The sequence below is a fragment of the Xenopus laevis genome, chromosome 7L (assembly GCF_017654675.1).
Source record: "Xenopus laevis strain J_2021 chromosome 7L, Xenopus_laevis_v10.1, whole genome shotgun sequence".
Lineage (NCBI taxonomy): Eukaryota > Metazoa > Chordata > Amphibia > Anura > Pipidae > Xenopus > Xenopus laevis.
Genome location: NC_054383.1, coordinates 66,592,496 through 66,606,087, shown reverse-complemented (window position 1 = coordinate 66,606,087; position 13,592 = coordinate 66,592,496). Strand labels below are relative to the sequence as shown.

Here is a 13,592-nt window from a genome sequence, read left to right as displayed (position 1 = left end):
CTGCTGACTGGCATTGCTTGCTACAGCCAAGTTTATCATCTACAAGGACTCCAAGGTCCTTTTCCATAATGGATTTGCCTAGTGCAGTCCCATTTAGGGTATAAGTGGCTTGGATATTTTTACATCCCAGGTGCATGACTTTACATTTATCAACATTGAATCTCATTTGCCACTTAGCTGCCCAGATTGCCAGTTTGTCAAGATCCTGTTGCAAGGATGCCACATCCTGGATGGAATTAATTGGGCTGGATAATTTTGTGTCATCTGCAAACACTGATACATTACTTACAACACCCTCCCCTAAGTCATTAATGAACAAGTTAAATAAAAGTGGACCCAATACTGAGCCCTGGGGGACCCCACTAAGAACCTTACTCCAAGTAGAGAATGTCCCATTAACAACCACCCTCTGTACCCGATCCTGTAGCCAGTTTCCTATCCATGTGCAAACGACTTCATTAAGCCCAACAGACCTTAGTTTAGAAAGCAGTCGTTTGTGGGGCACAGTATCAAACGCTTTGGCAAAATCCAAATAGATCACATCTACTGCCCCCCCACTATCCAGAATCTTACTTACCACATCATAAAATGCAATCAAATTCGTCTGACATGACCTATCCTTCATAAAGCCATGCTGATTGTTGCTCATAATGCCATTCATTAGGACAAAATTTTGTATGTGATCCCTTAACAAGCCTTCAAATAATTTGCCCACCACAGATGTCAAGCTTACTGGCCTATAATTGCCAGGCTGAGATCGTAATCCCTTTTTAAATATTGGAATAACATCAGCTTTTCTCCAATCCATAGGCACCATACCAGATGACAGTGAATCTGAGAAAATCAGAAATAAGGGCTGGTCTAAAACTGAACTAAGCTCTCTTAGAACCCGGGGGTGTATGCCATCAGGCCCTGGAGCCTTGTTTACATTAATTTGTATTAAAGCTTTTTGAATCATATCCTGAGTCAGCCACTGACTAGATTGAGCTGAACCATTCGTGCAGTTATTAAGTGAGCCTGTGAACCCAGACTCCTCTATTGTATACACTGAAGAAAAGAACTGATTTAACACATTTGCCTTATCTGTATCTGTTACAACCATACTGATACCATTATTTAATGGAGCAACACTCTCAACCTGCATCTTTTTACTATTAATATATTTAAAAAAACTTTTTAGGGTTAGTTTTCACCTCCACCGCAATTAACTCTTCATTTCTTTTCTTAGCCTTCCGGATTGCTGATTTACAACATTTATTACAGTGTTTATATTCATTAAATGCAGCTTCTGTCCCTACAGATTTGTAGTTTTTAAATGCCTTTCTCTTCTTTCCCATTAACATCTTTACCTCTGTATTAAGCCACACAGGATGATTCTTAGAGCTTCTACGTTTAGTCCTTAAGGGAATAAATTGAGAACAGTAATGATTTAATATCATTTTAAAGGACAACCATTTCTGTTCTGTGTTTTTAGCTGAAAACCTAATGCCCCAATCAATGCTCTGTAGGGCAGCCCTCAAGGCACTAAAATTAGCTTTTATATATATAATTTTTCTAAGGTTCTTTTTTCTATGAGCTTTTTTCAATAACATTTTTGCCACTTTAATAAAAAGTTTTTAATTGTATTTGTTTGAGAATGGCACGGTTTTAAATTGCACCACAGCATTGAAATAGTTAAAGCAGGAGCAGTTAGAGAATGTTAAACACCTTGTTTGATCTAATGAGTGATGTAATTTCCTTAAGACTCCTTTTAAAAAGCCGTTAGAAGTTTCTGTGAATTTATGCCTATGACTACGTATCGCCTAGATACGAAACGCGTCAGGATGCAATGGTTTTAATGTATTTGAAATAAAGCTGAATTTTACTTATCACAAGAGGCTTCCGGAGTGCTCGCTGATTTTCTTCATACTGTTTTGACCCTTGCCTACCTGACTATTCTGAACTCTGCCAAATCTGACCCTTGCCTGCCTGACTACTCCTCTCTTAAGACCTGGCGGCATCTGAGGGCTCCTCCGGAGGCCAAAGGCGATTGCTACAGACGGAAGCAGAGCCGTGACCAGGGAGCTTAGCACATGTTCTCACTTTAGGGAGCCAATCGTGACAACCAGCCTCCCTACCCTTCTGTCCCCTACTTCCCCTCTTGACTGTTAGAAACCTGTCTCCCTCATTAGCCTCCATTGCACCTTCTACACCCCCCAATATAGGGGTATAAGGCCAAAAATTAGGCACCCCTCAGTGGATGAATTCAATTAACTGATAGCCCAGGGCCATTCACTTGTTAGCAGAAAATTCAGAGCATAATGGAGCAATCCTCTTCTTCCACTTCTTTTTATTACCCATGTGGCAGACACATACGCAACAGAGTGAGATAGCTGACTTTTTTGTTAAAGTTTGGCTTTCACTCCACTGCACACCCATCCACCCACCCATCCAAAGAATAAGCAGAAAGAGGAGTGCTCCGTGGTGCTTGTTAAGAAGCATGGCTTTATGAAGCACAGATCATGTCAAACAGATTTATAGGGGCAGATTTATTAATGGTCGAGTTCATGCACAAGTCCTTTGAACCATTTGAATATATTAATTGCCTTCCTGACATTCAAGTTTTTTTTCATAGGGAAAACGATTCGAATTGAAGAAATATTAGATGTTCTAATTTTTTCTTAAATAACCTCCCATTCGAGTTGTGAGTATATTTGAATTTATACATACATTCGACCTTTGATAAATCTGTCCATTAATGATGTAGTAAGTAGGAACTTGTACAGCAGGGCTGCAGTGAATGAAATCAAGTTGGACTTTGCCAAAGCTTTCGATACAATGCAATAGAAATGTTTGCTTTCTAAACAAAGTGGGCTCATTTGCAGATAGTGGGGCAGTGTGCAAAGTGCCAACAGGCAAAAGCTGGCATTTTTAGCACCCTGCTAGTACTTGTGGACATGTCCTTGTGCTCTATTGTGAAAAGTAGAGGCACTGCACTTTCTGTATGAATACAGTATGTTTGTGAAGATTCTCATTCATCCAGGTCATGGTATATCTATAGAAATAAGTCAAATCAACTGGATGAACTTTTAGTATGATATAGAGTGATGTAATGTGAAACAGTACTATATGGCTCTCCCAGTAAACAAAACAAATAATTTAGACAAATCCCTCTCTCTGAATTATTTCATTACATCAAATAACTAATTTAGCAAACTGTCCTATGTGCCCAAGGGTCCCTCTTCAAATCTCGTTTTAAATAAATAAATACCTCAGGTATCTTCACAACTCTTAGACATGGATCTGGAGGCCACATGCATGCCACATTCAGCACCCCATACCGCCTACTAAGTGGGACAAAATGTGCACTTCTGTATGTAAGGATTCTCCTTGTATCGGTATTAGATAAGAGACTGCTTATAAGTTCCTCCTAAGGTGGTACACTACTCCCATAAAGAAGCACTCATTTGCCTATAGTTTTGTTTGAGTTTCAGTACACAAATGCACTCTTGTGGAGTTCAGTTCAGGCGGCAGCGCCTGGGACAACGCCATGGACAGCAACCAAAAGCAGCAGCAGTACTGCGGGGCAGGCTCTCCTGTAAATTCCATGGCGGTACTATCAATGGGAGCAGTGAGCCTGTCATTTCCATTGCGCTAATATCAATGGGAGCAGCGAGCTTGTCAGTTCCATTGCGCTTCTATCAATGAGAGCAGCGAGCCTGTCAGTTCCATTGCACTACTATCAATGGGAGCAGCAATGAGGAGTGACAGGCCGGGTGGTGGGAGCAACAACAAGCGCTCTCCACCGCCCCCACACGCCGCAGATCCCCAGTCAGCAGGGACCTCCATCACACAGGGTGCGGCGGAGACAAGGGGCAGCAGGACTCCTAGGCCAGCGCATGCTGGTTTCGTGCCAACTGCAACTGCCCCATAGATCACCACAACCAGTACCAGTACTTGCAATTTAAAAGTTTAATGTGTGTTGGTGTTTATATTTCGATGTATACTTACGAACCTTTAACCTGGTGTTCAAACAATGCAAGACAAGCCAGCTGATTAACAGACCCAACTTTACTGGGAAACTCAGACTCTTGCAACAACCAGGAGTTAATCAAATGCTACTTTCAATAGCAATTGTTTTTACAAATAACTTTAAAAAGCACTGAAAATGTTTAATAAATGTATATTGGAAAGTTGTTTAGAATTAGGTTTTCTTTTATTGGGGAATTTTTTATTTTGGGATTGACTTGCCCTTTAATGAATTATTAGGATTGGTTGGATTATAAAAGGAGGTTATCATCAGTACTAATTGACTTCCCAGTGTCCAATGATATGTCTTTAGCAACAGACACATCCAAATCTGAAAGTTGCTTATATAAATAGAACATGGAGGAGAACTCGCCAAACAAAAACACAGCATGCCTGGGTGCAGGTAAACTGTGTACAAAGTGACAAAAATAGTGCACTCAAAAGGCTCAGAGTAACTGATTTTAATCGAAAAACAAACGAAATTCCAACATTTTCCCAGGGGGAAAAAAAAAACTAACAAGAGTGAAAGCAGTGCAAACCATTAAGGCTAAGGCCACACTAGGCGATAGCGCCGCGATTTGACTTTTAAGCCGCAATCGCTGGGGAAACTTTTGCGCTGGCGTCTATGGGGAATCGCGACAAATCGCCAGCGTAAAAACACACGCGGCGATCTTTTTTCTATTGTCGCTCGAAATCGCCTCGCTAGGTAGCGCAAAAGTTTCCCCAGCGATTGCGGCTTAAAAGTCACGGCGAAAAGTCGCCGCGAGTCAAATCGCGGCGCTATCGCCTAGTGTGGCCTTAGCCTAAGAACCCTCCATTTTTTGCACAGCAGGAGGGTTCTTAAGGGTTTGCACTGCTTACACATTGGTTTTTGGTTTTTTTTCCTGAGGAAGATCACTATAATGTGATCGAAACGTTGGAATTTCTTTTGTTTTTCTATTAAAATCAGTTACTCTAACTTAGCCTTTTGAGTGCGGTATTTTTTTGCTATATATATATATATATATATATATATATATATATATATATAGTGAATAAAGTACCCCCCTCTTGTAAAATATAAGGATATTATAAATTACCGAGGAGTTTCATGACCATATAAAAACACGAGGCCGAAGGCCGAGTGTTTTTATACAGGTCATGGAACTCCGAGGTAACTTCTAATATCCTCATATTTTACAACTGGGGGTACTTTATTTATTATAATACACAAATTTCAATGAGTCATGTGACTGAAATGACATCAGAACTCACCGTTTATAACTGATGACATCAGAACTCACCGTTTATAAGGATATAATTTACAGGATATTCATGGCTTTTGTGTATTATATTTATATATATATATATATATATATATATATATATATATATCTATACATACATATACACACACACATATATATATATATATATATATATATATATATATATATATACACACACACACACATATATATATAGATATATATAGATAGATATGTCACTGTGGTTCTTTGTATTTATAGGAGCAGAATGTGAAACTATCAAACTTCTGTTACCATTTCATATTCATATTCCATCTGCTGCTGTTGTCTCTGGATAGTCCAGTATCAAGTTTTAACTTGAGCTACATGACAAGCAGCATTCATAACATACTTTCACACTGCATTAATTGGAGAATATCTTTTTTGGAAATCAGTCTGTATTTACTTCACATAGAATTTATATTGGAGGCAGGACTACAGCAGGAGTCACCAGTAACAGAGACAAAGATTTACTGCTTATTTTTTTATGCAGTTTATTATTTATTTGTCCTATAAATTGTTGAGGACATACAATAATTATGATCTGTAGGAAAGGACCTTCTTTGGCAAAATGTTTTTGATTACCAGCCAAGAATAGTTTTACCAGAAGGCGCAAGTTAAAGTGTGGTGTGGTGTGCAATTGACCAAAAGTTGTACAAGTATAGAAGCCATTCATAAAAGGTACTAACATCCAAAAATGATCCTTACAATTATGATTACTTGTGGGAGCCTGGCCAGTGGGTCGAGCCAGCCTGCTCTACTGAATAGTGCATAAAGTCCTTGCATTGCTGAACGGGAACCCTTGTAATTATGACCAGCCTGGATGTGGTGGTAGTTCCAGTGTTACTCTAGTGGATTGAATCAATAGCAGGTAATAATTTGTTACAAGCAATCGTGGCATATGCAACTTGGCACAGGGCAGCAATGGACCTTCTTGTTATTGCACTTGATGAAAGAACCACATAAAATCCACAATACAATGTTAGTGCACATGATTATTAATGGAGCTTGACCCAAAAGCCAAGGCCAGAGTTGTGACAAAATCAATATTATCAAGGTGCACTATAGGTAAACTAAAACAGAGTGATTAACTATAACATGAAAGCATTTTCATATTTTCTCTTAGGACATGTAAAACCACTCCACAAAAATGTAATCAGTTAACAGCCTCTTTGAAATCTTTAGATAACTGCCACTCTGGTTATTAAAAGGTTAACAGTAAGGCTGCAGGATCCCCTCATCACTTAGAAATCATTCTCCTCCTCTAACCTACTCGGCCCCCGAGTAGGAATTTGCTTTGACTCTTGACTGAGCATGCTCAGTTCAGATTACTAAAACACACTCCAGTCTAACAGCCAATAATGAGATAGCATTGCTGGTTCCCACAGAAACTCTAGGGCAGATTTATCAAAATGTCCGTTTAGAACTTAATAAATAAAAATTCAGCCATGTTCTATTCACTCCTATGGGATTTTAAGAAGCATATTTATCAATGGGTGAAAGTTAGAACTCATCATTTGATAAATATGGTTCTAAAAGTCCATCAAGTTCAACCCCTCGAAATGAAAACCCAGCATCCATACACACACCCCTCCCTACTTTCACATAAATTATATATACACATACCTATATTAACTATAGAGTTTAGTATCACAATAGCCTTTGATATTATGTCTGTCCAAAAAATCATCCAAGCCATTCTTAAAAGGCATTAACTGAATCAGCCATCACAACATCACCCGGCAGTGCATTCTACAACCTCACTGTCCTGACTGTGAAGAACCCCCTACGTTGCTTCAAATGAAATTTCTTTTCTTCTAGTCTAAAGGGGTGGCCTCTGGTACGGAGATCCACTTTATGGGTAAAAAGGACCCCTGCAATTTGTCTAGAATGTCCTCTAATGTACTTGTAAAGTGTAATCATGTTCCCTCGCAAGCGCCTTTTTCCCAGAGAAAACAACACCAACCTTGACAGTCTTCATAATTTAAGTCTTCCATCCCTCTAACCAAATTAGTTGCACGTCTCTGCACTCTCTCCAGCTCATTTAAGGACTGGAGTCCAAACCTGCACTGCATACTCCAGATAAGGCCTCAACAGGGACCTATAAAGAGTCATAATTATGTTTTCATCCCTTGACTTAATGCCATTTTTTATGCAAGACAGAACTTTATTTGCTTTAGTAACCACCGAATGACACTGCCCATAATTAGACAACTTGTTATCTACAAAAACCCCTAGATCCTTCTCATTTAAGGAAACTCCCAACACACTGGCATTTAGTATATAACTTGCATTTATATTATTTTTGCCAAAGTGCATAACCTTGCAATTATCAACACTGAACCTCATTTTCCAGTTTGCTGCCCAGTTTTCCAACTTAGATAGATCACTCTGCAAAGTGGCAGCATCCTGCATGGAACCTATAGTTCTGTGTCTATATAACCCTGAATTCTGCATTGCATAAACTTTACAGCATACATGCCCTGTTTGCAGATGTCAGTGTTACTGATGATGTGTTAGAGGGAAAATGGCTAACGGGTGAAAGCTGCTATTTGTTTTAGGAAAATGTGATGGTGCTAGCAAATGGAGTGGGTATATGCAGCACAAATGATGTAGCTTGGGTGGGGAAGATATGCCCAATGTATATACATGGTAGGAATGTAAGCTTTACATGTCCTTTAATAATTTTATTGGAAGGAAGGAATGAACGAACAATAAACTTCAAATTGAACGCAAGTGATCTCTGTGTATGTCCACGACAAGGTTATTTTTACAAATTCCCACGTTTTTACAAATTTTCTCATGTTTGTCTATACTAGTCAGGTTTTCATTAACCATAATCTAGTTTAATTTATCTTTAACATGGGAACAGATATGGATTTGCAGAATTTTGTGATGGTAATTGTAGCAGCCAAAAAAAGAAAGGCTCATTAATGTTCTGGTATGATTGTTGATGTTGGTAATTTTTTTATCCCATATAGCATTTTGTGGAACTTTTTTCAGATTTGTGCTACTGAATAAAATAATATTCTTGACCAGAATCGTACAAATTTCAAGTGTTGTTTTTTTCTATCTGGGTAATTGGCAGGGTTTTTATCATGGGAAAACAGGCAGAGCTCCAGTCAGGGGCCAAAATCCTTTATATAACATAGTGGGATAAAGTCACTTCTGTTATTGTCCAACAGTACTAGTGACCCTTAAGGGGTGCCCCCCTGTCATATCTGTGCATAAGATCAATCTCGCCCATATTGAAGATCAACAATCCACACCTTCTCCTGGCCGTTCTGACTGACCACAACCACACTCCAAGTTCAGCCACTTCGCACTTGCAGCTTCACATCCAGGTACCAGCCTCCTTCACACTATGGCATATCATTTATTTTCAGCATGCATTCCATAGTGAAGCGCACATGCCCTTATACACTACAGCTATATAATTATTAACCTTTACAATTATAAACGTGTGCTACACATTTTGCTAAATTTTGAGCTTCCTCAGGCACTTTTTACTGAAAGAAATTACAAACACGTTTACCTTGCAGCCTACTAGACATTTATAATGTAGCATATACATTCATTTGGTTGAGCAATTCTGGAGTGTGATTTTAGTCTGAGCACGACTCGATTAACCCAAACAACACCTCCTGTTAAAATATGCATTAATGGGTGTGCTTTCATACAGATACCATAGTAATCTGATACTGACACAGTGACATGATCTGTCGGCTAATGCAGAAGTGTTAATAAAGTTATGTCTTCTTAAAGCAAGAGAAGCATGGTGTCTGTGTGCAGTTTCTCCTCTGTCCAAAGAAAGCTGCAGGCTCACGTGAGATTGAGCTACCGGTTATCCAATCTCTTAAACAGAATGGCAACACCTCCTCTTCAAGAAGGGGGCTAATTTGAGTCCTTTGTTTAAACCCATAAGGATAGATTGTCTGCCATTCAAATATAAATTGTTGTTCCCACTTCAATAATACATTTTCCATACATCCCCCTTCTTCCTAGTAAAAATAGGAAGAGGGAGAAATGGATAATATATTATTGAAGTAGGAACAACAATTTATATTTGAATGGCAGACCATCTATCTGACAGACAAAGATCCTAATCCTTTTAAAATTATAGGAATCAGCTTTCCTCCAATCTATTGTAATCATACCAGACAAAAATGAATCTAAGAGATTATAAAAAGTGGGCTGGTTAATAAGCTAAATAAATTGCTTACTGGCTAAAGATTCCCTCGCCCTCCTGCATATTTAAAAAAGTGGGCAATAACTTTTAATAAAATCATAATTCTGTCTTTAAATTTAAAGTATTAGGGTTTATGCAAGCTATTACTAGATAGAGGTCTTTCTGTAATGCAAGGGTTTTTGTTTTTTTTACAGTGAGAGCTGTGAAGATGTGGAATTCTCTCCCTGAACCAGTTGTACAGGCTGATACATTAAATAGCTTTAAGAAGGGGCTGGATGACTTTTTAGCAAGTTAGGGAATACAGGGTTATGGAAGAAAGCTCATAGTACAAGTTGATCCAGGGACTAGTACGATTGCCATTTTGGAGCCAGGATAGAATTTTTCCCCCCTCTGAGGCAAATTGTAGAGGCTTCAAATGGGGTTTTTACCTTCCTCTGGATCAACTAGCAGTTAGGCAGGTTAAAATTGAGTTAAAAGGTGGAACTTGTTTTGTTTGCCAATTTTGGATACAAATTTGAATGTTTGTAATATATGCCAAAAACAGGAACTTTTGTAGGACTTTTATTTCAGTATAAAGGAATCTTATTTTTTGAAGTTATATAATGTATCTGCCAGTACAATCACAATTTGGGAGAAAATCCCAATTCACAGCTTCAACTTCAAATGTGACCTGTGTGCTCAGTTATATCCTATGTGCCACCCCCTTCAAGTTGCTGACTAACCAAGAGGTTAGAGAGCTGCAAAGGAGGAAGTTGGGTTCTAGCTATTGTTAGACATCCATTTACTCCAGCCTTTATAGATTACATTTTTGGCTAACTGTTAGAAAATTAGATTTTTTTATCATACATTTCGATACAAACTACCTGTCTCTAGAACAAACAGACTAATATTTAAAGGAAATGGAAAGAATACAAATATTTCTAAAAATGCAGCTGCAGTAGATTTCTTACATTTCAGACTGCTGTGTTGCAACAAAGGTAAATTTTAAAGGTAAATTTTATTAAAGATTTGAATTTTAACAACTTGCAAAGTCAATAGTATGGTGAGTAGTGCAGCAATATTCAAACATAGTTGCATAACGGAGAGTAACCATATCCACTGCATGGCAAAGTTAATCGTGGCGTAAGATTTAGTAGTGTGTGGAAACTTTCCCTCATATAGTTTGTTGCAATAAGCTCATTCAGGGCTCCAATTAAAGTTGAAAGAATATGGGGAAAGGGTCAGGTCTATGGTGATTTTTGAGGCCCCATACTACTAAGTTAGCAGGACCCTCTGCGTGATGGAATCCCCAATTATTAACACACTGGTCAGCTGGGCTGAGGGCGCTGGCAACAAGTGTGGGCTCAATGAAAAAAAACCCAAACCTGTGGACACATGGTCATGACCCTAATACACCTCAGTGAACCCGTATATTAAAATTTGTGCACAATCTACTCACTTTCCCATGAATCACAATTGTTCTTCTTTTAGGACCCCTGACTGTGGTAGTCCCATAATGGCATATCTAAATTTGGTAGTGCCCTCTATCTCATAGATCAGTGTTACATTCTGTCAACTTTTGGGGGATTTGTTATTTCTTATAAGAGTATAAGGATGTTGTTGATTTTCCAAAACACAGCTTTTTCAATGTAGACCAGAGATTTGTGAAGCACATAACAGTTTGGGAGCTTAGTAGGCAAGTGGAGTCAAAATAGCAAAATAGCAATGTAATATGTATTGGATATAAAACATACATACCTGCTATAGACTCATTTAAAAATCTCAGCAGTCAATCATATATTGCCATACCTGCCTCTATGCCCAAGGCACAGCAATTACTTTCTCTTTCATTTCTGCACTTCCTTGATGTAACAGCCTCCCGTACCCTCCCCTCCCTCTTCACCGTCTAGAACATTATAACCTGTGTATGAGCATGTATGTCAATTTTTTTTTCTGGTACATACATAGATTTTGGGATAATGCAAAGCTTGCCTTGATAACAGTGTCCACAAATGGCACCGGTCTGTATGAACAAATTGTAGATTCAGAAAGAATTAAGGAAATCCAATAAAATAAACAATAAATAGGATTTGGATTTATTTATTAAGGTGATAACCCCCCCCCCTTAAGAGGTCATCCGTAAAAAGGGATATCTTTTCTACAGCCTTGAAGTAAGGAAGTGCCCTTGATTTGTTGTTGTTTTTGTTGGACAACAATGGAAAAGTGCTCCGTTGCCAGGACAAACAGGCTGGAGAGGTGGAACCCTGCCTGGTTTTCCTGGCTTTTGGAAAGGTGGGAGATGTAATCCTATTAACCCTGACACATGCCACAGGGGTTTTGTATAAGTTTTAACTTTTCAGCTTAGTCACTCTCAAAACAATTCCCAGTTAACCGATTTGAAAGTCTACGGAAGCCATCACTGTATCCTCATTCAGCATGGGTTAATTTGTGGCTGGTGTAAAGCCAGCGGAGGCTGATATTTTGATGCTTCCTGGCTGTCAGTCAGTCTGATCTGGATGAATTAGATATGTACAACCGGCATCTATTAGTGTGTATGAGGTAAAGTGGGTGATAATGTGATAAATTTCACGCGAACTTTCCCTTATTTTGGAATCAGCACAATTAAGGCCTTGGAGAAGTATGCAGTGAGTGATAGAGAACCTCAAACATACATTTGATACTCAAAGATTCTGGTTGTGATCTGCTTGATGATATTTGTACTGGTTCTGAGAAAGACATTAGGCCCAGGATATTTGTTAAAGGGTAAAGCTGACACAGCATTTAATTTTACTCTTCCATAGATGTTGAGGAAAGCTCTTGCTCCAGAAAGCTGCATGGTGCTCCATAATAAATTATTCTAAAACATTTGGCTGACCAGTTACATAAACTATACTAGCACAGATATAGATAATAGAAAAATATCATATTTATGTACCAGCAAAAATTCTTGCTTAGATGACATTCTAGTCCTTGCTCTCTGGGACAACTGTATCCATGTCAGAATTTCTTGAAACATTTCCTCCACTGACAGATTTCTTCTTTTTCTTCTCTTTCTGTTCCAAGCTGTTAGCTGCTATTTCATCACTGCATTTACTGATATGGGCATACTTTATTTAAAAAGAAAATCAAAATGTTAAAGTTCTAAACATATAGTGTTTCATTTACTATGCAAATGCAAACATGCAGCTCACTTTACATGTGACCTTGACTAGCTGTAAAGAACAAGACTTTGTCTTGAGAGACAATTTGCAACTGGTCTTTTTTTAAAAAAAAAAGTTTTTAGGTTTTGTATGATATTGCTTTGCGTTTAACGGTTTACAATTTGGAATTGGAAGACATGAGATTATAGTAGCTGGTCTGTACAGAAAGATATGTAGGAAAAAGTAACCGTAACAATAACATTGTAGCCTCACAGAGAAATAGTTTGTTGGCTGCTGGTCACCAACTAGAAAGTTGGAAACAAGAGCATATCATTTTTTTTATAAAAATGGAACAATTGAAAAGATGATCAGGACAAGATATTCTTAACATATTAAGTGTTAATATCAAAGATATCAATATATTATTTCACCTTCATTCCTGATTGCAGAACTCCCCAAATTTATTTGAAGGGCAGAAATTATTTACCCCAGAAACTACTACTGAACTATTATTATATAGTAATTTATTGCTATAGCACTTGAGTATATGCACCTACATTCCTATTCGTTTAGCAGTGATATTAATGGATAGGATACTGGAACATATATTAAATAACACTATAAATATGTGTCAGCATTACTGCAGAACTTGAGGGTTGCAGTGGATTTACTAGCATTTCATAAAGTAACACAAAGAAGTGTACCGTTTCAATTAAGGAAAATCTACTATATGTACTAAGATAGAGAACTGGCTGAAATGTAGAGTGATGATAAATCAGAGGCCAGAACTCCAACTTCCAGCCCTGGGAACTCTATTAAAATACAAAATTGCGTACGGTTTCTGAAATACTGAAGTTAGCCCTCACTATCCCCCTCTCAACAATGTCTTTCTGCATTTGCTCTTCATGCAGGAGTCCTATTTTGATTGTAAGTTAGTTCCTTGGGTGGCTCTCCTTGCCTAAATGATGTATTGGAGCTCACTCTTTTAAA

The 13,592-nt window shown here is 38.2% G+C and overlaps 1 protein-coding gene across 2 annotated transcripts in view; it reads right to left on the bottom strand.

Annotated features, from left to right (window-relative positions):
• Positions 1-13,592, bottom strand: part of cenps.L (centromere protein S L homeolog) — a 39,930-nt gene that overhangs the window by 10,900 nt on the left and 15,438 nt on the right. The window contains exon 5 of one of the 2 annotated variants that reach the window (XM_041568464.1): positions 12,398-12,569. In XM_041568464.1, the coding sequence (XP_041424398.1) occupies positions 12,426-12,569 (144 nt within the window). In that variant the 3' untranslated portion in view covers positions 12,398-12,425. 2 annotated transcript variants of the gene reach the window in all.